The sequence below is a fragment of the Bos indicus genome, chromosome 13, assembly GCF_029378745.1.
Source record: "Bos indicus isolate NIAB-ARS_2022 breed Sahiwal x Tharparkar chromosome 13, NIAB-ARS_B.indTharparkar_mat_pri_1.0, whole genome shotgun sequence".
Classification (NCBI taxonomy): domain Eukaryota; kingdom Metazoa; phylum Chordata; class Mammalia; order Artiodactyla; family Bovidae; genus Bos; species Bos indicus.
In genome coordinates, this window is record NC_091772.1 from 43,763,470 (window position 1) to 43,791,085 (window position 27,616).

The 27,616-nt window shown below is 40.3% G+C and overlaps 1 protein-coding gene across 2 annotated transcripts; it reads right to left on the reverse strand.

The window, feature by feature from the left end:
* Positions 1 to 1,148: 1,148 nt before the first annotated feature.
* LOC109568078 (prostaglandin F synthase 1) lies at positions 1,149 to 21,575 on the reverse strand. 2 transcript variants are annotated; one of them, XM_019973305.2, is made up of 9 exons: positions 21,420 to 21,575; positions 17,499 to 17,666; positions 11,900 to 12,016; positions 10,279 to 10,356; positions 9,738 to 9,860; positions 6,948 to 7,057; positions 5,859 to 6,024; positions 3,529 to 3,611; positions 1,149 to 1,440 (listed from the first exon to the last, which is right to left on the reverse strand). In XM_019973305.2, exons 1-9 carry the CDS (start codon positions 21,501 to 21,503, stop codon positions 1,398 to 1,400), a joined length of 972 nt encoding a protein of 323 aa, XP_019828864.1. In that variant the 5' UTR covers positions 21,504 to 21,575; the 3' UTR covers positions 1,149 to 1,397. The 2 variants fall into 2 exon arrangements, with proteins under 2 accessions (XP_019828864.1, XP_019828865.1); XM_019973306.2 differs by lacking the exon at positions 17,499 to 17,666 and having other exon boundaries at positions 21,420 to 21,566.
* Between the last annotated feature and the right edge of the window lie 6,041 nt (positions 21,576 to 27,616).

Sequence of the window (27,616 nt, forward strand, 5' to 3'; positions counted from 1 at the left end):
TGCTTTATAACGTGTGTGCATACTCAGTCACTAAATCCTGTTCAACTTTTTTCCACCCCACAGAGTGTAGCCCATCATAATCTTCTGTCCCTGGGATTTCCCAGGTGAAAATACTGGACTGAATTGCCATTTCCTTCTTCAGGGACTCTTCCCTATCCAGAGATCAAACCTGTGTCTCCTTCATTGATAGGAGGATTCTTTACCACTGAGCCACCTGAGAAGCATTATAAGAAGCTAAATATAATACTGTAAGTTTTTAGTTTATTTTCTATTGAAGTATGGTTGAATTATAATGTTGTTTCAATTGTGAATGTACACAAAAGTGACTCAGTTATACACATCTATACATTATTTTTCATATTCTTTTCCATTATGGTTTACCATAGATAAATATCGTTCCCTGTGCTACACAGTAGGACTTTGTTGTTAATTCATTCCATATATACTAGCTTGCACTTGCTAACCATAGCCTCCCAATCCAACCCTCTCCCAACCCCTTGACCCTTGGCAACCATCAAATAACACTCGATAGCTTACAAAAAAACTTATGCTAAGTAAAAAATAAGTATACAACCTGCATATTGAAAATAATTTCAAATTATAAACAGACACACACTTTTGTATAAGGGAGTCATGAAGGTATGAAATAAAATTTATATTTTATGGCAGAAATTTAAATATGAAAAATTCTTCTGTGCCCTTTGCACCCCTCTCTGCTCACTGTGGGCTGTGTGTCTGCATTATACAGGTACCGGACCTCTTCCATCAATGTGAGGACCTGCTCATCTGCATTATACATGTACCAGACCTCTTCCATCAATGTGAGGACGTGCTCAACCATAAACAGCCACATTCTCCCAGCATCAGTAAGACAGCTTCTTAAAAGACAAATTTCTTCTTGATCTTACAAGGGGTCATATGACTCAACACGATGACACTTATATGTGTATTATGTACACTGTCAATAATATGTCTTTTCATGTAGAGCCCTCTGTCTCCAAAACTTACATCCCCAGTGCCTTGACTTCTAGAAGAAGAACAGCCATCAGAGTTTTCTGGGTTATAGTTCTCAAATTTAGCTTGAATAAAATTTTCTATTTCTTTCTTAGATTGACTGATTCATTTTCAACAAAGGAAAATGCACCAAATTTATTAAATGGGTTAACCAGGTTATCTTTATTTTCTATCTTTTCCCTTTTATTTTTCAAATTATTTTGTTAGGAAAAACTAGTACCCATATTTGAAATCTTGGTTATTTCATAAAGAGTTTTTAAAGAAAAACAATCTTTCAAAAGTTCAGGCACTTCTTTTAAACACCTCCACCAAGTATAGAAACGCTCTTTGTAGCCCTAGAAGCAAGATGTTCAGGTAGAAGCCATGGTGGACAGCTCACCCAGTTAATATTCTTCAGAAAATGGATACTCAGGGTGACCAATACCCCTGAAAGAGAAGGAGGAGGATTGATTTATTAAATCTGTCTTGTTGTCATAGAGAGCATTACTCTGTGGATGCAGTCAGAATGGGCTCAAACTCGAAATCTACATGTCCCTCCTTTTCCCCCAGCAAGCACACACCAGGTGTCTGCTTCATGTGCGCACTGCACCTGCATGTCCAATCCCAACATTCACGTGTAACAGTTACTCTACAATGACTTATACAATATATAATTGCATACAATTTATATGGGAGCACAAGACCTAGGGCTGACTGTGGAGGTCATTTCAGACACAGGTGGAACTTTCGGCCCTAAGTGATGAGAATAATCACAGTTAAGGAATACCTTGCTCTTTTTCATAAACATTCAATGAAAAAATGTTGAGCATACCCAAAATACAGGATGCCTCCATTGAGTAATTACTATTAAGCTGAAGAAATACCACATACACCTAAATAATCATACCTATAACTTGTGATTTTCTTAGTTTATATGACAACACATTATTTATTCATTAGTATTATTGCTGTTATCTTTTCTTATGGCCTGATTTTTCTTTCTAACTTGGTCCTTTTCAATTCAATTCATTAAAGAGTGCATTGAGAGCAATTCCATGTGCCAAGAGTTGTGCTGTTGACATAAACCCACAAGGATGAATATGTCTAGGAATTCACAGCATAATGAAGGAGAACACAGAACACACTTATAAGCTTTTGAGAACAGAAAAGTAACTTTCATTTAGCATTATGTCTTTTCTTAGAATCATGGTATACTTATAAACACATGCATATGTATACATAAATATCTTCTTTACAAACAAGAAGAGTTTTGAGATCTTTCATTTGAAACTAAATATTCATTTTATCGCTAATTTGTATTTGCTTCTCTCTAAACGTTTTCCAATATCTCTCTGTTTGATTAGCCCTGTTTCTCTGCAGTCCTGACATGCTCCTGCAGTAATTAGGTAGCTGGAATCCTAGGTTTGTGACTAAGTCAAAATCAAGGAGGTAGGGCTCCCCAGGGGATAGACATCTGCTGGACAAAGGCAGCACTAGATTAAGTCTGGACTCAAGAAACTAGAGACCCAGATGATCTTACCAGGATGTGTCCTGCTAAGGACACAGCAGTCACTCTCTGGAGCATCAGTTAAGCTCATGATCTACTTGCAATTCATTTGGTGACATTACAAGGATGAGGAAATGTGTTGTAACAGGGGGGAAAGGGATGGATTTGGATGAAATGGATGGTGTCTGAGTACAAGAAATGCCCATTAGGGAGAAAACCATCAGACAGTAGGAGGAGCGGGTGGAAGCAGGCCCACTGTGACTACTCAGCAATGATGCCTGTTGGGCTTTGTGGACCCCTCTGCCAAAAAACATCAGCAATACATTTACAGTTGTGTTAGGATAAACTTGGGGACTCCCAGGTGGCTCACTGTTAAAGAATCCACTTGCCAATATAGGAGATGCTGAAAATGTGGGTTTGATCCCCAAGTTGGGAAGATCTTATCCCCTAGATAAGAAAATGGCAACCCACTCCAGTATTGTTGCTGGGAAATCCCATGGACAGAGGAGCCTGGAGGGCTAGAGTTCCTGGGCCACCAGGAGTCAGACATAATTGACCATACACATACATTAGGATAAACATGAATGTAATCCAAGATGGATTATTACACAGTCCTTATTTATCATTTCCTCCTGATTCTAAAACGATTTAAAGGTGAAATATTCGTGTAGGTCCCTGAAAGAACAGTGGGCTGCAGGCACTGTGCTCTCTGCGTCTACTAGGTCTCTCAGCCCTGAGAGGAGGTACACCAGGCACAGGGATTACAGGCACAACGTAGTGAATTCACCACAATGTCAAATCTGGAGACCTTACTTATGCATTGTTCCAGGCCCCAGTTACATTTCTATTAGTGGTAAATGGAGCCCTGGAGGAAACTTCTGGTCTGAGGTCTGCAGGAAGCCCTTGGTTTACTCCTATGCTGGAAATCAGGACATCCTCCCTAAAACTAAGTTTTAGGAAAGCTTATTCCTCTGCTGAGCTATATGCTAGAGAAACCAGTGTGTGTGTAATATATACAAGTCACTTACTTTTGAAAATCATAGTATCTTATATTACGATTGAGGCCATCGATTGCTTTCATATCTTCCGGAGTCAGTTCAAAGTCAAACACCTGGAAGGAAGGAAGAATCACATTAACCTCTCCTCCAAGGAGCTGGCCTCCCCCTGGGGACTGGAGGACTTTCAGCTGGATGGAGACAAGAAGAGGGGACAGGGAAGCCGTGTCTGTCCTCAGCTTCCTGGTGAACAAGCCTGGGACCCTCTGCTGAGTTCTCACCTCTCCTTCCTACACCTTCTCCTTTTCTGTCCACCTTAAACAGATTATAGCACATCAGTCCCTTATCTTTCTAAGTGAATTATTTGAGACAGGAAATTAAAAAACAAATATCTTCTTTCAAAAACAAAGGGGCAGTTGGACAATTCCTACAAAATACCTGCATTTTACCACGCATTAAGCTGTTTTTCTTCTTCCCAACACCCCCTAAATATGATATAACTTTGAACTTAATAAGAATTGTAAGGGGGAGCCCTACCTCCGAAAACCTACCCAATAATCCTATATCAAACTTATTCATTATCTACAAGTAAATCTAACCCAAAAGGATTATGTAAAGCCTTTAAGGAAAAAAGTTATGAAATGTGCTTAAAATATTAAAGCACACCTAAATAATTAGAAATGCATCTCATAATCATAGCAAGGAAATCTCAATGTTGTAAAGAAATCAGTTTTCTCCAAAGCATTCTAGTGTTTCAATGCAACATGAACCTAAGACTTAAACATGTATTCTTTTGTGGGAGTTGGGAAAGTGATACTAAATTTACATCAAGGAACAGCTAGTGAAAAGTAGCAAAGATCTCTTTAAGGAAGGAGAATGTGCCATTCTGAAAAGCAAGACTTATTTTCCGCTATAATAAGACAGTACAGAAAACTGAATTGTTAAATAGAAGAGAGGTCAGAAATGTACTTATGGACACTTAATATATGACAGAGTTGACAATGAAAATCTGTAGAAAAATATGGACCTTTAGATTTCCATTTTATTTTCATATCTTATTAGAAAATCAGTTTCAGCTATATTACAGAATCAAATTTAAATGGAAACAGTTTTTCAGGGGACAATTTCCCTTCCCCTTGACTTGACCTGAGCTGTAACCTGCCTTGGACAGTGATATTTGCATTGGACTGTGATATTTCCCAGAAGTGGTGAGTTAGTTCTGAGTCCAGACATGAAGGGGATTTTTCCCCACTCACTGACTGGGGATCATAGCATTGTGCTGAGATGAAGACCAGGTTAGTTGACCACAGTCTAGCCAAACATGTATGAAAAACTAGATGGAAAGATGTGCAGGCTCCTCTTACAAGAGCCACATCCACTTGCTAAAGCAGAACTCCCGAGCTGCTCTGCACTGAACTGCAAATGCACGAGAGCCCAGACAAGAGGACAACAGCTGAGCTGAGTGCAGGCTGATCGTCAAACTATAGAATCAAGAGAAGCATATCTGATCTCTGCATTAAACCCTGAAACTGGGGAGAGTTTCTTGTACAGCTATGGCTAAGAGTACAATAACGGTCTCAAACACACAAATCAAAAGACATCTCAGCAAAAATGGGCACAGTCTTACATAGGAACTTTGAAACAGCAAAAGCTCATGGAGATTAAATGAAGTATAAAAATGAAGCTACATTACTATTCAGGGAAATGTAAAATAAAATCATGATAATTTAGAGGTTCAAGATCACTGCTGTGATGGTGTAGAAATGGGCCCTTGAAGAGTGATTAATTAGGTTATGATGGTGGGGCCCTCATGAATGAGATTTAAACAATATCATATTCATATAAGAGACTTAGGAGAGCTCTGTTGCCCCCTCTACCAAGTTAAGATACAAGAGAAGCCTGTGACCCGGAGGAGGGCCCTCACCTGACCACATGGGCACCCCGATCTCGGATCTCCACCTCCAGAGGTAAGACTACAAATTTCAATTGTTTCTATGCCACACAATCTGTGGTGTTTGTCAGAGCAACCTAGATGATCTATGGGGATCACATAACACAATTTTGTCAATTGAGAACAAAGAAAATGAGATGTCATTTGCACAAGGTGACAGAATAAATGGCTGATGTAACGCTGAAACAAAAATCTCTGTTTTCTGTCCAACCTGAACCCTCTCCAGCCATGCCACCTCTCCCGTTGCCACATCAGGAGGAGAAAATCGCCAGGAACACACAACACATTCATGCATGGGGAAGAATAGGTGACTTGTCTTGACTCAAGGAAAGTCTTGAGAGACAGACAAAGAATGACCCTTGTGAAGGATATTCCTTAGGAGCCCTCTGCCCGCAGCCCCACTCATCATCACCTGCATATTCTCTTTGATCCTCTTCTTGTTGAAACTCTTGGCCAGAACCACAACTCCACGTTGTACCTGGTAGCGAAGGGCAACCAGAGCTGGGGTTTGCTTGTGCTTTTTGGCAATGGCACAAAGAACCGGGTCCTCCAAGAGAATGGGGTTGTTTGAGTTCACCCTGGAAGGAAATTCAGAAATGCTGAGGAGCTGAGACTAAGTACTCAGTTTCTAAGGAGGCTTCTCAAACAGACCAAGTAGGTTGACTCTAGACCAATGCTTCTCAAAGCGTGGTCCATGGGCCAGAAGCATCAGCATCACCTAGGATCTTCCTAGAAATGCAAACTCCATGGCTTAACTGCAGACAAACTGAATCAGAAACTCAACTGTGGCACCTGGCAGTTTGCGTTTACAAAGCTCTCCCAGGCATTTGACGCATGCTTGTGAGTACTGCCAATCTTGTAAAAATTTTTTTCTGTTTTTACTTCTTAGTGGTTGTTTTTCTTTTATAATCACAACTCTAAAGTAAATACAAGGGAGTGAAAAGAAAATGAGATGGAGAAGACCAGGAAATTTTTAAATTTTCACTGTTCTCAAGTGTTGATAAAAATCGAGTAGTCCAAAGAGGAGAACTATTCATTTCATTGTTGTTTTCATCATGCAATACTCCTATAAATAAATGTTTACTAAAATAATTCAACTTGTTATTTTTTGATCATCATAGACCTGGGAGGTACTTAATATTATCTTGATTTTAGACATAAGGTAAGGGAAGCTTGAAAAGTTTAGTATTCATTAGTAATGTATTCATTAGTTAATAAATAAGTGAATCATGACTTAAGTTTATGTCTTAGTTCTCAACTATGGAATTATATATAAATTTATTGCAGACTTGCATTTTAACATTTTACAACAAGATACATGAAATGTAAAAATTGGCTGGGTGATGGATGGGAAGACAAAAGAGAAGGGTTTCTCCCATCTCTCTCCTCTTCCCCTGCCAAATGAGAGTTATCTCCAGAGCACTGTTACATTAAGATTAAAATATTTCTTCAAAAATTGAGTTTTAGAGAATCTCTTTGTTGTCTTCAGTAATGTTCATACCATTCTGACAATAGTTGGGCTCCCAGAGCAGCATAAGCAACTAGGACAATATCATGTGACTTGCAGAACTCTAACAGTTTGCTCTGGTTGAGGTAAGGGTGACATTCCACCTATAGAATGGAAGATAGAAGAGTGTCAGTTTATATGAAAAGACAATATTAATATTACAAAGATTAAAAGCTTAAAAATGCTAAAGAAAAAACTGCATCACATCAAATTATAACTTAAAACATCAACCTTAAGTCATGATATATTTTTTAAATTTTATTTTATTTTTAAACTTTACAATATTGTACTGGTTCTGCCAAATATCGAAATGAATCCACCACAGGTATACATGTGTTCCCCATCCTGAACCCTCCTGCCTCCTCCCTCCCCATACCATGCCTCTGGGTCGTCCCAGTGCACCAGCCCCAAGCATCCAGTATCGAGCATCAAACCTGGACTGGCGACTCATTTCATACATGATATTATACATGTTTCAATGCCATTCTCCCAAATCTTCCCACCCTCTCCCTCTCCCACAGAGTCCATAAGACTGTTCTATACATTAGTGCCTCTTTTGCTTTCTCGTATACAGGCATGATATTTTTTTAAAAAAATTTTTATTGCGTCTCCTGAAAAGATAAAAACAAAAATAATGACATTCTTGAGAAGAAGCAACTCTAGGAACCAGATTTTGGTTGCCGAACACCACTGGACACCACCAGGACACTTGCCTAATTCCAGATCAGGGACAGGAAAAGAGCTGTCAGAATCACGGACATCAAACTGTGCCAGACAGCAAGAAATTGCACAAAGACTTATGGACAAATGACTTAAGGACAAAAGAACCACTTTGATGGGGAGCCCACTGGTGACATTTGGGTAGACTTGAGCATCAGAAGGAATCACGAGTGAAAACAAGTATAGCACACAGAGTAAATAAAAATCCCTGAAGCCCTAGTGATGAGAGAGGTGGAAAGAACAAAATATTTTCCTCCAGGGATGATGATTATTACAATAAATCCTTTCTCAGAAACTGACGATTAGTGACAAGGAGTTAAGTTTTTACCCTGTCTTGTAGGGATAAGTGTGGAGGCTTCCCCAGTGGTGCTAGTTGTAAAGAACCCTCCTGCCGATGTGAGAGATGCAGGTTTGATCCCAAGGTCAGGAAGATCCCCTGGAGGAGGGCATGGCAATCCACTCCAGTATTCTTGTCTGGAGAATCCCATGGACAGAGGAGCCTGGCGGGCTACAGTCCACAGGGTTGCAAAGAGTCGGACATGACTGAGCACATGCACATGCATACTAATTAATGTCACAAAACAACGATAAATACAGTGAATCTGTCAAAAGCCTGTCTAGATATTCTGGTAACAGAATACTTTAATGGTCATTCTCGGTGAAAAAACCTTGAGAAACGTGGCTCAATGTGACATGGGAACCGCATAAGATACAGGTCAACAAAGTGTTATAGATCTTTATTTATTAAATATAGAATACATAATAAATACATAAAATTAAATACATGTATATTTCCTGTTATAATCTTAACTCTTCTAATATCTGAAATTTTTCATAATAAATATAGGCAAAATTGATGTTAGAATCACATTAAAATTTTAATTTCTAAAATTGAAAACCATATATATAATTGATATATGTATATTTCTTGAATTATGTAAGCTACACTCGGCTTGCAAAGAATTCTGCTATAGGAGATTCTTTATCCTTGACTTCAAGTTGTACATTAGAGACATTATGATACATTTGAAATAAGACCATTTCACCAGGATAAAGATTACATTACATATATATCACATCTCACTTATATATGTAGATAGGTCAAACTTAGAATTAAACAGTGGAGAGATGGTCACCAGGGGATGGGAGGAAGGAGGAATCCAGATTTGCTAATCATGGGTGTGAAGTCTCAATTATACAAGATGAATACATTCTAGATCTGCTGTACAACACTGTATTTTAAACAACACTGTATTGTACTGAATACTTAAACATTCTTTATGAGATTAAATCTCATGTTAAGTTTTCTCACCACAATAAAGTAAAAATAGAACCAAAAATGTAAGAGTGCAGAAACAGACATAGACAAGTGTGCTTAACCAGTTAATTTTACAATGGACATTGATGGGAGAACCAGTCCAAGACTGAGTAAATGATCAGATGTGCTCTAAGCTAAGTAAATGTTCCTGAGTGAATATCTACAGTTAGTATCACCATAAGCCTTTAACTTAATCCATCTGACTTGACAGACCTTCATTGTCTCCAGCAAACTTTTCTGTTCTGTGCTCCATGATGAAGACCAATGAATGTAGAGACACCAAGACTAAGGATTCAGGCATCTAGACCCCACACAAACATTTAACACCTATCTCAGCTGATTTTTCCCTTTGTTATTTACTTCTCATTCTGTGTTTTCATGGTCTTCCTTCTTGTACACAGTTCCCTCTGAGGAACTTTCACATCTGATTAGTGATCACCCTTTCAGCTCAGGGAAAGGCCTCCTTCCTCTAAGTTCTGGGGGACTGGTTTAAGCCCCTTCACCCCCATAACCTTCCCTCAATTCCTACACAACTTAGTGGTAAGTCCTCCACATATTTTCCACCCAGATTTTATCAAAGATACTGTTATGGATTCTATTCACCACCATCCAGACAGAAGCTCTGCTCTCTGGAACCTTCTGTCCCCAAACGTCGGATTAATAGGAGGGGAGGACAGACAGACATCAGGCACCAGGGCAAGAAGGAGGTTCTGAAGAGCAGGAGGCAGAGGAGCTGAGCTGCTCACCTGGTTGCAGACGGGCTTGTACTTGAGCCCCGGCTTGTTCAGGATCTTCTCCAGCTGCTTGTGGTTGAAGTTGGACACCCCAATGGACTTGGTCAGCCCTGCGTCCTTACACTTCTCCAGGGCCTGGGAGGGAGAGGTGGTGAACAGTCACTTGGAATGAGTGATAGATCAAGAATAAATGTTGGAAAAAATCTGCAAAAAGTGTCTCATGTCAAGAATTGACATTGATTTTAAGAAAGAAAAAAGGAGAAGAGGGTCATGACACAAGAAGAATCACCATCTCCTCGTTAGAAAAATCCCAGAGAAGACATATCACAAGGAAGGAAATAGATGCCTGTCTTCACTGTCCCATATTCTCCTCCACTGTTCTTCTCTGTGAACATTTCAGCAATGATTCCTCCCCACAACCCCAGCATCCCAGCCCTTAGGTTCATGAACTGCTGAGTTTGATGGTCCACAGCCCATTCTCACAGGTGGAAGAAATGAAAGAAATTCCCCCTCTCCTGGGTCCTCCTTTGGGCTTGCTTCTCCCCAGACTCACCTCCCACGTGTGACAGAGATCCACCGAGTCAAATATCAGTTTTCCACTTTCATCTTTTGGAACAAATTTATTCCCTGGCTGGAATAGAAGCAATCATTGTAGAGCTGTTACCAAATGATTTCTCCACATTTAGCTAGGCTGCCAGGCATGTCTAGACCAGGCACTAAACCTCTATGAGATAGGTAAAGCAATATTCTAGATACCAATATTAGAAAAGTGATTTGCAAATGGAGTTATGAGCAATGTCTTCAGGAGGCAGGCGCCCACTAATCTCTTACACCTAATATATGTTTTAATGAATATAATTTTCATACATTGTAATGGGGACTATCAATGACTTATGTGAATTTTTTTTCTGCCCCTTATACTTTACTCTTGCAAAATGCCTCTCTTGTCCTGGGAATGGCAGTAAGTTACATGGCTTTATTTCCAGATTAAAGATTGCATACTTGACCTGGGCTAGATAATCAGACTTCTTTTCCCTCTGAGCATCTGATGCGCTAGGACAGGCACATGAACCAGCAAGACTCTGTTTAGGTGGATACGAAATGTTGAAGATCCAGACATGCTCTTAAATTTCATGAGTATGAACCTTGAGTTCCCCCAAGGCTATATTTGCCACCAATGGAACATGTTCAGTAAAAATAAAGAGTAATGACAGGATAAGGGATTTTTTAAAAAAGGGTTACATTACTGAAGAGTATTGCAAATCCTTAAATCTGTCCATGGCTGGGATATACATAGTCAAATAGACTCTTCTGCATAGGATGGCTTGAGTAGATTTCTGTAACTTAAAATCAAGAGTTCTACGTAATACATTTGTTTTGTTGTTGCTGTTGTTTTGTTTTTGGCTACAGCTTGCTGGATCTTAGTTCCCAGAACAGGATTGAACTCCTTCCCTCAATTTAACTTGCCTCAGCAGTGAATGCATGGAATCCTAACCACTGGACTGCCAGGAAATTCCCATTGTGGTTCTTTTTTTTTTTAATCTCAGTTTTATTTATTTATTTATTTTTTTACTTTACAATATTGTATTGGTTTTGCCATACATTGACATGAATCTGCCATGGGTGTACATGTGCAGTTCTTAATGGCTAAGTGCATTCTATAATCCTCATTGTGAAGTCGGGCAACAGTGTAGGCAATGTCTCTCAAGTCCCTCTAAAGGTTGGGAGGTTTAGACCCACCCAGAGGGAGCACCACCAAATCTGCTCCTCTTGAAAGAGTGAAAGGGGGAACAACTCAGACTGTGCAAGTGTGAGGCAGTGTCATTGCTCACCACTCTGTACCAAACTGTGTTCATAAAATCCCGAAGAGATTCAGAAGTCATAATCAGGGCTGTGTGCTAAAAATGCCCATTTATATTTTATCAAGTTTTTGAGCAAAGCATATGAGATTATTGTTGAATGCCTTTCTCTGGGAGGCATGTAACAGAATTAAGGATTCAAGGAAGCTCAGTAAAAAGACAATCAGAAATGATTATTTGGGGGATTCTACTCTAGTGTAATCATCTCTTCAACCTACTAAGAAAGTCTTAAGTCAACCATCCATTCAAGTTTATAAGCACTCTGAGGCAAGAAAAAAAAATACATATGATTGAATACAAAAGCAGATTGCTAACCTTCAGAGACACTGGAGAATGAATAATATAGAGATCGACATAGTCCAGTTGAAGATTTTGCAATGACTTTTCCAAGGCTGGTCGGACCAACTCTGGTTGAAGGGAATTGCACCAAAGCTGCAGAGGTTAAAAAAAGGAAGTTGTATGAAATGAACGCTGTAGCTAATTTTGTCTGACTCATTTCACTCAATAATTAGACATTTTCTATTTGTTAGAAATGGATGACCACTAAAAAAAAATGCCCCTTTTCTTCTGGAGTTCAATTTTAAGTCTAATCTACCCATGTAAACTACATTGTTTGAATTTATCATCACTTCACTATTCACAAAAGAATGAAATGAATTGAAATATAAATAACCTTATCAAATAATTACCAAGCCCATCATCTGAATTATGTTTGAAAGAGTGTCAGAGGACACACAGTCTAATTTGATCAAACAGTCAATTTTCTCAGAATTAATTAGCATTACATAATCTAGGGGACCTAACAAAAGCAGAAGATAGTAAGAAAAGGTGGCAAGAATACACAGAAGAACTGTATAAAAAAGATCTTCACGACCAAGATAATCACAATAGTGTGATAACTCACCTAGAGACAGACATCCTGGAATGTGAAGTCAAGTAGGCCTTAGAAAGCATCACTACGAACAAAGCTAGTGGAGGGGATGGAATTCCAGTTGAGCTATTTCAAATCCTGAGATGATGCTGTGAAAGTGCTTCACTCAATATGCCAGCAAATCTGGAAAACTCAGCAGTGGCCACAGGACTGGAAAAGGTCCGTTTTCATTCCAATCGCAAAGAAAGGCAATGCCAAAGAATGCTCAAACTACCGCACAGTTGTACTCATCTCACACGCTGGTAAAGTAATGCTCAAAATTCTCCAAGCCAGGCTTTAGCAATACATGAACTGTGAACTTCCAGATGTTCAGCTGGATTTAGAAAAGGCAGAGGAACCAGAGATCAAATTGCCACCTTCCGCTGGATCATGGAAAAAACAAGAGAGTTCCAGAAAAACATCTATTTCTGCTTTATGGGCAATGCCAAAGCCTTTGAATTGTGTGGATCACAGTAAACCAAGTAAAGTTCTGAAAGAGATGGGAATACCAGACCACCTCACCTGCCTCTTGAGAAACCTGTATGCAGGTCAGGGAGAAATAGTTAGAACTGGACATGGAACAACAGACTGGTTCCAAATAGGAAAAGGAGTACGTCAAGGCTGTATATTGTCACCCTGCTTATTTAACTTCTATGCAGAATACATCATGAGAAATGCTGGGCTGGAAGGAGCACAAGCTGGAATCAAGATTGCAAGAAGAAATATCAATAACCTCAGATATGCAGATGACACCACCCTTATGGCAGAAAGTGAAGAGGAACTAAAAAGCCTTTTGATGAAAGTGAAAGAGGAGAGTGAAAAAGTGGGCTTAAAGCTCAACATTCAGAAAACTAAGATCATGGCATCTTGTCCCATCACTTCATGGGAAATAGATGGGGAAACAGTGGAAACAGTGTCAGACTTTATTTTTGGGGCTCCAAAATCACTGCAGATGGTGATTGCAGCCACGAAATTAAAAGATGCTTACTCCTTGGAAGGAAAGTTATGACCAATCTAGATAGCATATTCAAAAGCAGAGACATTACTTTGCCAACAAAGGTCCGTCTAGTCAAGACTGTGGTTTTTCCAGTGGTCATGTATGGATGTGAGAGTTGGACTGTGAAGAAAGCTGAGCTCTGAAGAATTGATGCTTTTGAACTGTGATGTTGGAGAAGACTCTTGAGAGTCCCTTGGACTGCAAGGAGATCCAACCAGTCCATTCTAAAGGAGATCAGTCCTGGGTGTTCTTTGGAAGGAATGATGCTAAAGCTGAAACTCCAGTACTTTGGCTACCTCATGCGAAGAGTTGACTCATTGGAAAGACTCTGACACTGGGAGGGATTGGGGGCAGGAGAAGAAGGGGATGACCGAGGATGAGATGGCTGGATGGCATCACCGACTTGATGCACATGAGTTTGAGTGAACTCCGGGAGTTGGTGATGGACAGGGAGGCCTGGCGAGCTGCAATTCATGGGGTCACAAAGAGTTGGACACGACTGAGTGACTGAACTGAACTGAACCTAACCGAACCTAGGGGAAGGTGCTTTGAACATATTAACATGTGCAGAACATAATTCTACACACTTTGGCTAGATCTTCTGTAATATACAAAGTGACGCCCTAATGCTCTCTTACTGATACAGCTGAGATGTGAGAGTCAGAATGTGAAGAAATTTGGGAAGTCTCCCAGATGATAAGGAAACTATAATCTAATCATACTTCTTTCTGTTTGATATATTCAGTTCAGTCGCTCAGTCATGTCTGACTCTTTGTGACCCCATGAATTGCAGCACACCAGGCCTCCCTGTCCATCACCAACTCCCAGAGTTCACTCAAACTAATGTCCAACAAGTCGGCAATGCCATCCAGCCATCTCATCCTCTGTCATCCCCTTCTCCTCCTGCCCCCAGTCCCTCCCAGCATCAGAGTCTTTTCCAATGAGTCAACTCTTCGCATGAGGTGGCCAAAGGATTAGAGTTTCAGCTTTAGCATCAATCCGTCCAAAGAACACCCTGGCAGATTCATGTCGATGTATGGCAAAATCAATACAATATTGTAAAGTAATTATCCTCCAATTAAAATAAATACATTTATATTTTTAAAAATTAAAAAAAAACTTAAAATAACTCTAGTGGTAATAGTTTTCATAAAATTCAAATTCACTAGGATATGAAACCAATTGTAACTTTAAGATTCGCTGTTAAAACTAGTAAAAAGTTACTCTAAATTAAATCAAAGAAAGACAACAACAACAACAAAAAAGAACACCCAGGACTGATCTCCTTCAGAATGGACTGGTTGGATCTCCTTGCAGTCCAAGGAACTCTCAAGAGTCTTATCCAACACCACAGTTCAAAAGCATCAATTCTTCGGCGCTCAGCTTTCTTCACAGTCCAACACTCACATCCATACATGACCACTGGAAAAACCATAGCCTTGATTAGATGGACCTTTGTTGGCAAAGTAATATCTCTGCTTTTGAATATGCTATCTAGATTGGTCATAACTTTCCTTCCAAGGAGTAAGCATCTTTTAATTTCATGGCTGCAATCACCATCTGCAGTGATTTTGGAGCCCCCAAAAATAAAGTCTGACACTGTTTCCACTGTTTCCCCATCTATTTCTCATGAAGTGATGGGACAAGATGCCATGATCTTAGTTTTCTGAATGTTGAGCTTTAAGCCCACTTTTTCACTCTCCTCTTTCACTTTTATCAAAAGGCTTTTTAGTTCCTCTTCACTTTCTGCCATAAGGGTGGTGTCATCTGCATATCTGAGGTTATTGATATTTCTCCCAGCAATCTTGATTCCAGGTTGTGCTCCTTCCAGCCCAGCATTTCTTATGATGTACTCTGCATAGAAGTTAAATAAGCAGGGTGACAATATACAGCCTTGACGTACTCCTTTTCCTATTTGGAACCAGTCTGTTGTTCCATGTCCAGTTCTAACTATTTCCTCCTGACCTGCACACAGGTTTCTGCATACAGGCAGGTGAGGTGGTCTGGTATTCCCATCTCTTTCAGAACTTTACTTGGTTTACTGTGATCCACACAATTCAAAGGCTTTGGCATCGCCCATAAAGCAGAGATAGATGTTTTTCTGGAACTCTCTTGCTTTTTCCATGATCCAGCAGATGTTGGCAATTTGATCTCTGGTTCCTCTGCCTTTTCTAAAACCAGCTGAACATCTAGAAGTTCACAGTTCACATATTGCTGAAGCCTGGCTTGGAGAATTTTGAGCATTACTTTACTAGCGTGTGAGATGAGTGCAATTGTGCGGTAGTTTGAGCATTCTTTGGCATTGCCTTTCTTTGCGATTGGAATGAAAACGGACCTTTTCCAGTCCTGTGGCCACTGCTGAGCTTTCCAAATTTGCTGGCATATTGAGTGAAGCACTTTCACAGCATCATCTCAGGATTTGAAATAGCTCAACTGGAATTCCATCCCCTCCACTAGCTTTGTTTGTAGTGATGCTTTCTAAGGCCCACTTGACTTCACATTCCAGGATGTCTGTCTCTAGGTGAGTTATCACATTTTTGTGATTATCTTGGTCGTGAAGATCTTTTTTATACAGTTCTTCTGTGTATTCTTGCCACCTTTCCTTAATATCTTCTGCTTCTGTTTGGTCCATGCCATTTCTGTCCTTTATCGAGCCCATCTTTGCATGAAATGTTCCCTTGGTATCTCTAATTTTCTTGAAGAGATCTCTAGTCTTCCCATTCTGTTGTTTTCGTCTATTTCTTTGTGTTAATCACTGAGGAAGTCTTTCTTATCTCTCCTTGCTATTCTTTGGAACTCTGCATTCAGATGCTTATATATTTCCTTTTCTCCTTTGCTTTTTGCTTCTCTTCTTTTCACAGCTATTATTTGTAAGGCCTCCTCAGACAGCCATTTTGCTTTTTTGCATTTCTTTTCCATGTGGATGGTCTTGATCCCTGTCTGCTGTACAATGTCATGAACCTCTGTCCATAATTCATCAGGCACTCTATCTATCAGATCTAGTCTCTTAAATCTATTCTCACTTCCACTGTATAATCATATGCGATCTGATTTAGGTCATACCTGAATGGTCTATTGGTTTTCCCTACTTTCTTCAATTTAAGTCTGAATTTGGCAGTAAGGAGTTAATGATCTGAGCCATAGTCAGCTCCAGATCTTGTTTCTGCTGACTGTATAGAGCTTCTCCATCTTGGCTGCAAAGAATATAATCAATATGATTTCCGTGTTGACTATCTGGTGATGTCCATGTGTAGAGTCTTCTCTTGTGTTGTTGAAAGTGGGTGTTTGCTATGACCAGTGTGTTCTCTTGGCAAAACTCTATTAACCTTTGCCCTGCTTCATTCTGTATTCCAAGGCCAAGTTAGTCTGTTACCCCAGGTGTTTATTGACTTCCTACTTTTGCATTCCAGTCCCCTATAATGAAAAGGACATCTTTTTTTGTGTGTGTTAGTTCTAAAAGTTCTTGTAAGTCTTCATGGAACTGTTCAACTTCAGCTTCTTCAGCGTTACTGGTTGGGGCATAGGCTTGGATTACTGTGATACTGAATGGTTTGCCTTGGAAAAGAACAGAGATCATTCTGTCGTTTTTGAGATTGCATCCAAGTACTGCATTTCAGACTCTTGTTGACCATGATGGCTACTGCATTTCTTCTAAGGGATTCCTGCCCACAATAGTAGATATAATGGTCATCTGAGTTAAATTCACCCATTCCAGTGAATGGGTTTGATTCATTAGCCCATACTAAATCACACTGCTCTGTTAGGTTCAGAGAAGTAAAGTGACTTTAAATTAAAATTAAAATTTGAACACAGCAATGATGAAATAGTTATAATCACTCTCTCTTTTGGGAGGGGGAAGAGAAGAGGATACTAGATTTAAGATGTAAATATGTGCAAAAAAATCTGTATCAATAGACAACATTCACCTAACTATGGATCCTATTACCTAATTGTCACCTTCACACAATCACTTGCACATATGTGCACACACACACCACACACAGCACCTTTGAAGTGTAGAATATGTCTTCTCTCTTCACAGTGCCATCTGCAATCTTGCTTCGAATGGCCTGGCCAACCTGCTCCTCATTTTGATACAAATGAGCACTGTCCACATGGCGGAACCCAACCTCTATAGCAAATTTGGTGGCCTCCAGGGCTTCACTCTTAGGAACCTACATGAGTAACAAAGGTAGAAATTGAATATCCACATGATTAAGAGATTGCTAAGGCACGAGACTGATCATCCCAAGAACAAACTTTTCTTCATGCATTTGGTTCATTCTGCAAGTGTGTGGTGATAAACCCATGCCAGTTTCCCTGAATATTCCTGGTCAGTGATTAAATGGACATTCCAGGTGACCAGTGGTTGATCACAGGCATCAGAGGACCCAAGCTGCCTCCAGTTTCAGTGATTTGCTGATACAATCCAATGGACTCAAAATAAAGTTGTAATCATGTATACAAATTATACTGTGAGATGTCTGAGGAAAAATCAACTAAATTATGAGGGCATGGTAAAAGCATCAAAGGGCTTCCCTTGTGGCTCAGCTGGTAAAGATCCGCCTGCAATGTGGGAGACCTGGGTTCGATCCCTGGGTTGGGAAGATCTCCTGGAGAAGGGGAATGCTACCCACTCCAGTATTCTGGCCTAGAGAACTCCATAGTACATGTCCATGAGGTCACAAAGAGTCAAACACAACTGAGAGACTTTCACTTAAATTCACTTGAAAAGCATCAAGAAACCAGGTGAAAGCTTTTGAGACCTCAGTATACAGGTGAAGCCACACAGAATACATCTAAAACTATCTATTCAGGTTTAAAAAGTGATGTTCTCATATAGCTATCCATTGTAAATGATTACCACAATTAAGCTACCGGAAGATCCATAACCTCACATAGGTTACTTTTGTGTGTGGTGAGAACATTTAAGATTTATTATTATTAACTATAGTCACCAAGCTCTACATCAAGTCTCTGGCCTTATGTATCTTCTAACTGAAGGTCTGTAGCTTTGATCAGCATCTTTCCATTCTTCAGAACCTTGTCCTCAGTTTCTGAGCACTATGTCTCTGCTCTCTGCTTCTTCTTCTTCTTCTTCTTTTTTTTTTCCTTGAACTGTGCATTTATTTCAAGTTTAAGATTTTCTTTTATACTTTTACAGAAGCATTAGGTCAGAGGTTTGACATTTTCAGTTCCCCCTCACCCAGATTTATTATCTCCATAAATCATTGTTGCCCTTCAAACAGAGTTCCTGCTTCAGCGATTCTCTCTCTGAATCAACTTTACCATCTATTATCTACTTCCTTTTATGTGTCCTATAGTTAACTTGTGATTACCTTGTAACTCATGCTACATTCCTTAGTTTATTTCTTATCTTTCTAAATCCTGTTTGCCCCTAACATCCTGAGCTCACTATCTCTTAAAAAGGCTTCTAGCTATAGTATCTCTAAAATTCCTAACCTCTATAAGCTATAGTAAAATATACTAACATTACATTAAAACATTCCTTAAATCTTTAACTTCTAACTATTTTAATTATTTCTAAGCCCTAAATTCAGTAAACTCCTTTGCCATAAACATTTTCCTCACAAATAGGCTTAAGATAGCAATCCCTCCCATGGCCTCAAGCTGCGGCCTATGTGCTCATCCTGGAACACTCTTTTGTAAAAGTCCTTAGACAAATGTCAATGATTAACTTCATGAATTATTCTCTGAGCACAGCTGCAGAAGGCTTTGTGCCTTCTCATGCTCCTCTCAAGAACAATAAGCATTTTAATATTCATTTTCAGTCAACTCAGCCGAGGAGAGGAAAAAACAAGTCAGAATCACAAGGTCTAACTCCTTCACCCCGGGTCCGTACCTGTGGGACAAAGAGAGGGGGTTGGGGCCATGCCTCCTTTTTGTCAGTAATGCCTAACATGGCTCCCGACATCTCCCCCTTTTTTATTTTTTAGAGCATAGGTATGAAACTCAGTAGATAGAGCAGAAACACTTTGGTTGAGTATTCTGAAAAGGCACGGGGCTATTACACAAATCAGAACTAACAGGCATAAGCACATGGCCGTATTAATCATTATTGTAGAAAAGCATCCATGGGAAAGATACCCCTGCATATTTTCAAAAAGGGAATTAGAAAGCCATTGAGAAGAAAAGTCAAACTCCACCTGCTTCATATTCTGAATATCCTGATGTAACTTAGAAATATCAATACTAAAATCTGAATGATTCCAGATGCCTAAAATATGATCCCTAATGCATTGCCAAAAGTGCATGGACTCATTCACTTGTAGAGGGGTAACGAACATCCATTTAAATTCAGCATGGCACCTTAGAGACAATTTAATTTTTAAGTTTGTAATTTCTTGCCCCATAAGCAGAATTGCTTCTTCTAAAGCATTGACCTTATTTTCTATTTTCTTATCTATAATTTCCTGCATAGTAAGAGCTATGGAGACATTTTTGAACAGATGATCGACAAATGAGGCAGTATGCACTTCTTTTGACAGGGCAACAACAGAAACCATAACTGATGCAATTATGGCAATCAAGGCAGTTATTCCCACAACCAGAGCTCCAACGAATCTCTTAGGTCAAGAAATTAAGCTATTAAATTCATATAAAACTTTAAATGCATAATCATCAAACCACTGTCCCTCTAATTTTACAGGAACCATCAAATACGGTGATTGCTTTACAATCATCATAGCCTTATAATTACTATAATCATTTCCATAAACATAATTTGATATAAAACAATTCACACATTTGACGCTCTCTGCTTCTATGAGTCAATTTTTTTAGATTCCACCTATAAAAAGATCATGAAATATTTGTTCTCTATGCCTGGCTTATTTCATTTAATGTTCTCCAGGTTCATCTGTGTGGTTGCAAATGGTGAGATTAACTTTCCTTTTGAGGTTGACTAATATTGCATTTATGTTTCTATAATTCAGAATCTTTTACTTTCAAGGAAGTAGATGCTTGGTCTAACTTTCCTCTGTTGGGTCTCAGTCATGGTTTTCCTTAAGATCACTTGCCTTATGGGATGTATTAAGGAATGAACAAATGAACCTCAGTAATAACCTGGACCCTTCCCTTTCCTCATCACACTTTGCACTACAAGTAAACAAGCCCTATCTTCTATCTGAAAAATGTCTCTGAATATTGTCTTCTGTTTTATAAATTAGAAAAGTGAGACTCAAAGTTTCAGGACCAGTCCCTTGTCACAATTACATGCTCTAAAGACAAGATGGACAGCAAACTTTCTGGCATCAGGTCTAGAGATGTGTCCATTAGCACCTCTTATGCCTGAGTATTGCAGACTATAATAAAAAGAAACTGAATTCCTAAGAATTCAAAGTTGGATATAAGACAGTAGCTTATCCCTTCAAATGATACTAAAACTTCCATTAGAAGTTTCCAAGCAGAAACAGAAGTACAAGGCAAAACACAGCTAGTGTGTCTTGCCTGGCATGGAGCAGGCACCTCACAGTAGAAAAGCAATTCTTCCCATTAGTTTTCAGTCACCTCATCTTCAGGAAATTTTTTCTCAAATACTTCTCTGGGTCATGTCTTTTTGGAAAGAAGAAAGAGTTCTTTAATTAATGAAATATACAGAGAAACCTGGCCATTGCAATCTCCCTCAAAGCAAAGTAGCTGACAGTAGTGTCCCTGACAGCCTCACCTCTTCTGATAAGCTGGGAAAGAGACAGAAACTGGAGGGGAATCCAGAGTAATCTGCAGGTGAGCACAGTCTCAGACCCTGATACAGAGTGGAGACTGGATGTTCTCTCCCGGTTAGTGAAACCATGTGATCCTCCCAGGGTCACACAGGAGCTCAGTGCTTGACAACTCAAGTCCCCTTCTACTCATGTCACATCCACTACTATTTATATTATATCTCAACCCCAAACCTCTACTCTTACCTCCTCAGGTGCATAGGTTCCAAATCCCAGGACAGGAATGAAGTGGCCATCATTAAGCTTCACCCTCTGGCTTTTGGGATCCATTGTTTGTTGCTCCTCTGAGTAAGAAGACTCTGATTTTTCTCTTCTGCCTTCAGAGGTTATAAATAACAGGAAGTTAACATGCCAGCTGCACTGTCCAGTGTCAGCAGATACATTGTAGGAGGAGGAGCATGGTTAAACCAATACCTTTGGAGGTAAAAGATTGAAGTCAGTTAACTTGTTTGATGTTTTTTTTTTTTCTTATCAGTATAACCTTACATATCATATAATGATGAGGTGGGCTAACAATTATTGACCGTATGTTACATGGAAACTTCCACATAACAATCATTTCATTTTTCTGATTATGAAGCCCAATCTTGATCCAACATCAACTGAAACAATTATCTTATAGTATTAACACCCACACATATACAAATCACACAGTTTAAAAGTGTTTAATATTAATAAGCATGTTTCAAAATGTAATCCCTTAATAAAGAATCAAAACATCAAATGAAAAGAAATTTGCCTTTTTGTATTTCCCTCCAGCAAATTATTTTTCTTTACAGACCTGAGAAGGGTGAAACCCTGAAAAGGATACTAAAGGCAGGCATTTTGGCAAAGTGCTTAGTGATGTGTGCTGTGCTTAGTTGCTCAGTCGTCTCTGACACTTTGCCACCCCATGGACTGTAGTTTGCCAGGCTCCTCTGTCCATGGGATTCTCCAGGCAAGAATACAGGAGTGGGTTGCCATTCCCTTCTCCAGAGGATCTGCCTGACCCAGGGATCAAACCAGGGTCTCCTGCATTGCAGGCAGATTCTCTACTGTATGAGTTACAAGGAAGTCCCCTTCAGGGAAGGCTATGTACTATATATCTATATCTATATCTATATCTATATCTATATCTATATCTATATCTATACCTATATGTAGGGCCATGGACAAAGGATTAAGGGTGGAGACATAGACAAAACCATGTATTAATAAAACCCTGGGTAGAACTGGGGTGTGGTTTTGGGGAAGTCAAGGCTATGGTTTTTCCTGTGGTCATGTATGGATGTGAGAGTTGGACTGTGAAGAAGGCTGAGTGCTGAAGAATTGATGCTTTTGGACTGTGGTGTTGGATAAGACTCTTGAGAGTCCCTTGGACTGCAAGGAGATCCAACCAGTCCATTCTGAAGGAGATCAGCCCTGGGATCTCTTTGGAAGGAATGATGCTAAAGCTGAAACTCCAGTACTTTGGCCACCTCATGCGAAGAGTTGACTCATTGGAAAAGACTCTGATGCTGGGAGGGATTGGGGGCAGGAGGAGAAGGGGACGACAGAGGATGAGATGGCTGGATGGCATCACTGACTTGATGGACGTGAGTCTGAGTGAACTCCGGGAGTTGGTGATGGACAGGGAGGCCTGGCATGCTGCGATTCATGGGGTCGCAAAGAGTCAAACACGACTGAGCGACTGATCTGATCTGCTCCTGGAACAGGCTGAGGGGCAGCCGAACACTGCCCAGGCCTCAGCCAGTTTACTGGGCAGCCCGTGTGCCCCCTGGCCCACAGATGCCCCCTCATTGCCTCTGGATCCAGTTCACTCCCCCTGAGGTGAGGGCTGCCCATGCTGGGCAGAGTGGGAAGTGGGGTGGGGGGTACAGAGCCAGCTCAGACCAGCAGGATGTCTGGACGGGGCAGGGCGGCCATCAAAGAGGGGCCGGAGGAACAGGGTCTGGGGCTCTGACGGTGTGCCAGAGCTGCACCACAGGCATGGCCGCCCACACCAGGGGCTGGTCCAGCACGCCTCCCTCCAGCTCTGCCACCCTCTGGGGCAAAGGTGCCAGAGTTGGGGAGAGGGGTGCATACTTACAACGTGGAACCAAGTTAAGACCAACAGTCAGGGCTTCTGCTTAAGTGCCTCGGGACACGCCTGGTCCAGTAGGGTGTGGACAGCCACAGAGCACAAGAAAAGCCTCTGCTCACACTTGGCTCTGGATCTAGCCTCCCTCTCAACTTCCCACCATGCTGCCAGCTGCCAGTACACCCTGGGGAAGCCATGACCTTGGCCCACTCTGCTCCAACTCTGTCCCAAAGCCTCTAAGCACACAGACTGCACAGGGACATGTCCACACAAGGACACCCCTGCAAGACTGGTACAGGTAACTTCTTTCATACAGTTGGAGGAAGTTAAGCAAATTGAGAAGACAGAGAAATTTGTTTCAAGTTAAAGAACAAGAAAAAAAAAAAAAAAAAAGCCCTGCAAAAATAGCTAATAAGACAGATAACTCACCAAAATAATTTACCATATTTCAAAGAATTAGTAATAAGAATACTAACTTCACAAGGGAAAAGAATAGATGAACACAATGAGAGTATTAAGAAGTATGCTGCTGCTAAGTCGCTTCAGTCATGTCCGACTCTGTGCGACCCCATGGACTGCAGCCTACCAGGCTTCTCCGTCCATGGGATTCTCCAGGCAAGAACACTGGAGTGGGTTGCCATTTCCTTCTCCAATGCATGAAAGTGAAAAGTCAAAGGGAAGTCGCTCAGTCGTGTCCAACTCTTAGCGACCCCATGGACTGCAGCTTACCAGGCTCCTCCGTCTACGGGATTTTCCAGGCAAGAGGACTGGAGTGGGGTGCCATTGCCTTCTCCCATTAAGAAGTATAACTAGAAAATATTAAAAACAATAACCAGTCAGAACTGAAGAATATGATAACTCAGAGAGAAAAACAAACTAGGAGGAAATAACAGCAGGCTAGGTGATACAGTGGAGAAGGCGATGGCACCCCACTCCAGTACTTTTGCCTGGAAAATCCCATGGATGGAGGAGCCTGGTGGGCTGCAGTCCATGGGGTCGTGAAGAGTTGGACGTGACTGAGCGACTTCACTTTGACTTTTCACTTTCATGCATTGGAGAAGGAAATGGCAACCCACTCCAGTGTTCTTGCCTGGAGAATCCCAGGGACGGGGGAGCCCGGCTGCCGTCTATGGGGTCACACAGAATCGGACATGACTGAAGTGACTTAGCAGCAGCAGCAGCAGCAGGTGATACAGAATTCAGAAGTAATCTAAAAGATACCATTATTGAAATCATGCAATAAAAACAGCAAAAAGAAAAGCAAATTTTAAAGAAGATAATAGTATAATGGGAGGGAGGCTCCAACGGGAGGGGACCTCTGTATACGTGTGGCTGATTAATTTTGTTGTACAGCAGAAACTAACACAGCATTGTAAAGCAATTATCCTCCAATTAAAAAACTGAGAATAGTTTAAAGGACCACTGGGACAACATCAGGTATACTAACATCCACATTCTAGGAGTCCCAGAAGGAGGAGAGAGCGAAAGGGGCAGAAAAGACATTTGATGAAATTCTGACCCCAAATAACCAGAACCCAAAGAAGGGAAAATTATCCAGGTGCAGGAAGCACAGTCTCAAACAACATAAAACCAAAGCTGCCCACACCAAGATGTATCACAGTCACAACGGCAAATGTTACAAAGAGAGAATTCTCAAGGCAGCAAGAGAAAAACAACATGTCACAGACAAGGAAAACCACATCAGATTATTGGTTGATTTTCCTGCAGAAACTATGTAGGCAGAAGACTATGCCGTGATCTTTCTGAAATACCAAAAGGAAAAAAATGCAAGATAACCTACAAGATTATCATTCAGAATTGAAGGAGACCTAAAAAAAACTTCTCAGACAAGCAAAAACTAAAAGAATTCATCAATAATAAAATAGTCAGAAAAAAAATGTTAAAGGATCTTCTCTAAGTGGAAAAAAAGATGCCACCAAGAAGTAAGAGTTTATAGGAAAGGAAGAATATGACATCAAGAACACAATATGTGTGAGAGGAGAGTAAAAAAAGCAGATCCTTTAAAATGTGTTTGAACTTAAATGGTTATCAAATTAAAATGAGGAAATACAGCTTGAATTTAACACATATGGACCCCACAGGAATCACCAGTCAAAAATCTACAATCAATACGCAAAAACGAGAGAGAAAGGAACACAAGCATACAACTAAAGAAAATCTTTAAACCACAAGTTGCTGTTGTTCAGTTACTCAGTCACGTCTGACTCTGTGACATGATGGACTGAAGCGTGCCAGGCTTCCTTGACCTTCACCCTCTCCTGGAGTTTGCTCAAACTCAAGTCCATTGAATCGGTGATGTCACCCAACTGTCTCATCCTCTGTCGGTCCTTTCTCCTCCTGCCTTCAATCTTTCCCAGCACCGGGGTCTTTTCCAATGAGTTTGCTCTTCACATTAAGTGGTCAAATTATTGGAGCTTCAGCTTCAGCATCAGTCCTTCCAAAGAATATTCAGGGTTGATTTCCTTTAGGATTGACTGGTTTGATCTCCTTGCAGTCCAAGGGACTCTCAAGAGCCTTCTCCAGCACCACAGTTGGAAAACATCAATTCTTCAGTGCTCAGCCTTCTTTGTGGTCCAACTCTCACATCTGTACTTGACTACTGGAAAAACCAAAGCTTTGACTATATGGATGGACCTTTGCTGACAAAGTGATGTCTCTGCTTTTTAATCCACTGTCTAGTTTTGTTATAGCTTTTCTTCCAAGGAGCAAGCGTCTTTTGATTTTGTGGCTAGAGTCATTGTCCACAGTGATTTTGGAGCCCAAGAAAAATCCAAGTGATTTTTGTCATTATTTTCATTTTTCCCCATCTATTTGCCATGAACTGATGGGACGGGATGCCATAAACTGTTTTTGAATGTTGAGTTTTAAGCCATATTTTTCATTCTCCTCTTTTACCCTCATCAAGAGGCCAGGCAAAGAAGAATAAAAGAACAGCACAAAACTAGGGGAAAGAAAACAGAAAACAAGTAACAAAATGGCAATTAGTACAATCCTATCAATAATCACTTTAAAAGGCAGCGGAATAAACTATCTGGTCAAAAGATGGATTGGCTGATTGATTTAATAATAATAAAACACAAATCCATCTATATGCTGCTTACAAGAGACTCACTGCAGAGCTATGTGTCATTAGACACCGAGACTGTCAGCAAAGGGATGAAAAAGACATTTCACGAAAATGAAAATGATGAGACAGTGGGGGATGGCAATACTCATATCAGACAAAATAAACCCTAAAATACAGTCTATAACAAAGGACACAGAAAAGCAGTACAGAGTGTTGAAGGGGTCAATGCAGAAAGAGAATATAACGTTGGTTAACATATATGCACCAGGATGTTGAGGAATATAATTGATGCTATTGCTCCATCAGCATGGCAATTCGCCTTGAGTATGTCTGTGATTAAGATCATTTTTGTTTTTACCTCTACTCTTTCGCAGATCTCAGCCATGGGCAGTTTTCCATGCTTTGGAAAGGGACAGCAGTTATTGTTTTAATTAATTTCTGAAAACCAGGAGATCACAGACTCTTTTTTTTACCTTATTTTCTGCAGGACATACAGTTTCTGTGGCAAATAAATGCTGAGGTACAGAAAATGCCATACCTTTTTATTGTTACATACATGTGACAGTAAATCTGGGGTTTGCTGGATGGTGAGTAAATCCACCAGACCTGTTGTGTACATTAGACATGTCATGTATCCACAAGGTCAGGGTTCTTCCTTGAAAGGGGGAACTAAAGATGTTTTAGAGATGAAGACCACAGTCTTTATTGAAAGCAACTTCAAGAGTTTGTGAACAAATAATAAGATAAATTATTTGAATTTCTGTATATTAGAACAATAGTCCTTGATATCTGTTTCTACTGTGAATGCCAAAATTCACGTGAAACCTTCCAGGTACTGTCTAAGAGAGACTCTTTGTGGTCTGGAGAATAAGCAAAGGGTCTTCTGATGTGGAGGTCTTTTCTCCCAACATGGTCCTAAGCTGTCCTCCATTCACATGCTCATATAGGCCATTATGTTAAAACTTTTGCACTTGTTTCTCTTTTATATCAACAATTGGATGCTGAAACCTCAAAGCAGTAACACTCTTTTTCCTCTGGAGCTGAGCTGACCACAATTCAGGCAGCTGGACTTGAATGCACAAGGGACTTGGAACAATGGGTGTCTCTGTGGAGCTAGTCCCTGATGATGGGGATACTCCCAAGTCTTGGTTCTGTATCTAGAATAGAGTATGTTCTTCAGCTACCATTTCCTTGAAAGATCATGTTTGAAATGAAAAACTGTGCTTCCTTCCCACT

Bases quoted from the DNA above. Each gene is read 5' to 3' on its own strand.
- LOC109568078 (XM_019973305.2), bottom strand. From the start codon at position 21,503: ATGGATCCCAAAAGCCAGAGGGTGAAGCTTAATGATGGCCACTTCATT. The intron at 12,017-17,498 runs GTGCTGTGTGTG...TAACCTCTGCAG, and splicing joins ACATATTCTACACTTCAAAG to CTTTGGTGCAATTCCCTTCA. The intron at 10,357-11,899 runs GTTAGCAATCTG...CTTCTATTCCAG, and splicing joins ATTCTCCAGTGTCTCTGAAG to CCAGGGAATAAATTTGTTCC.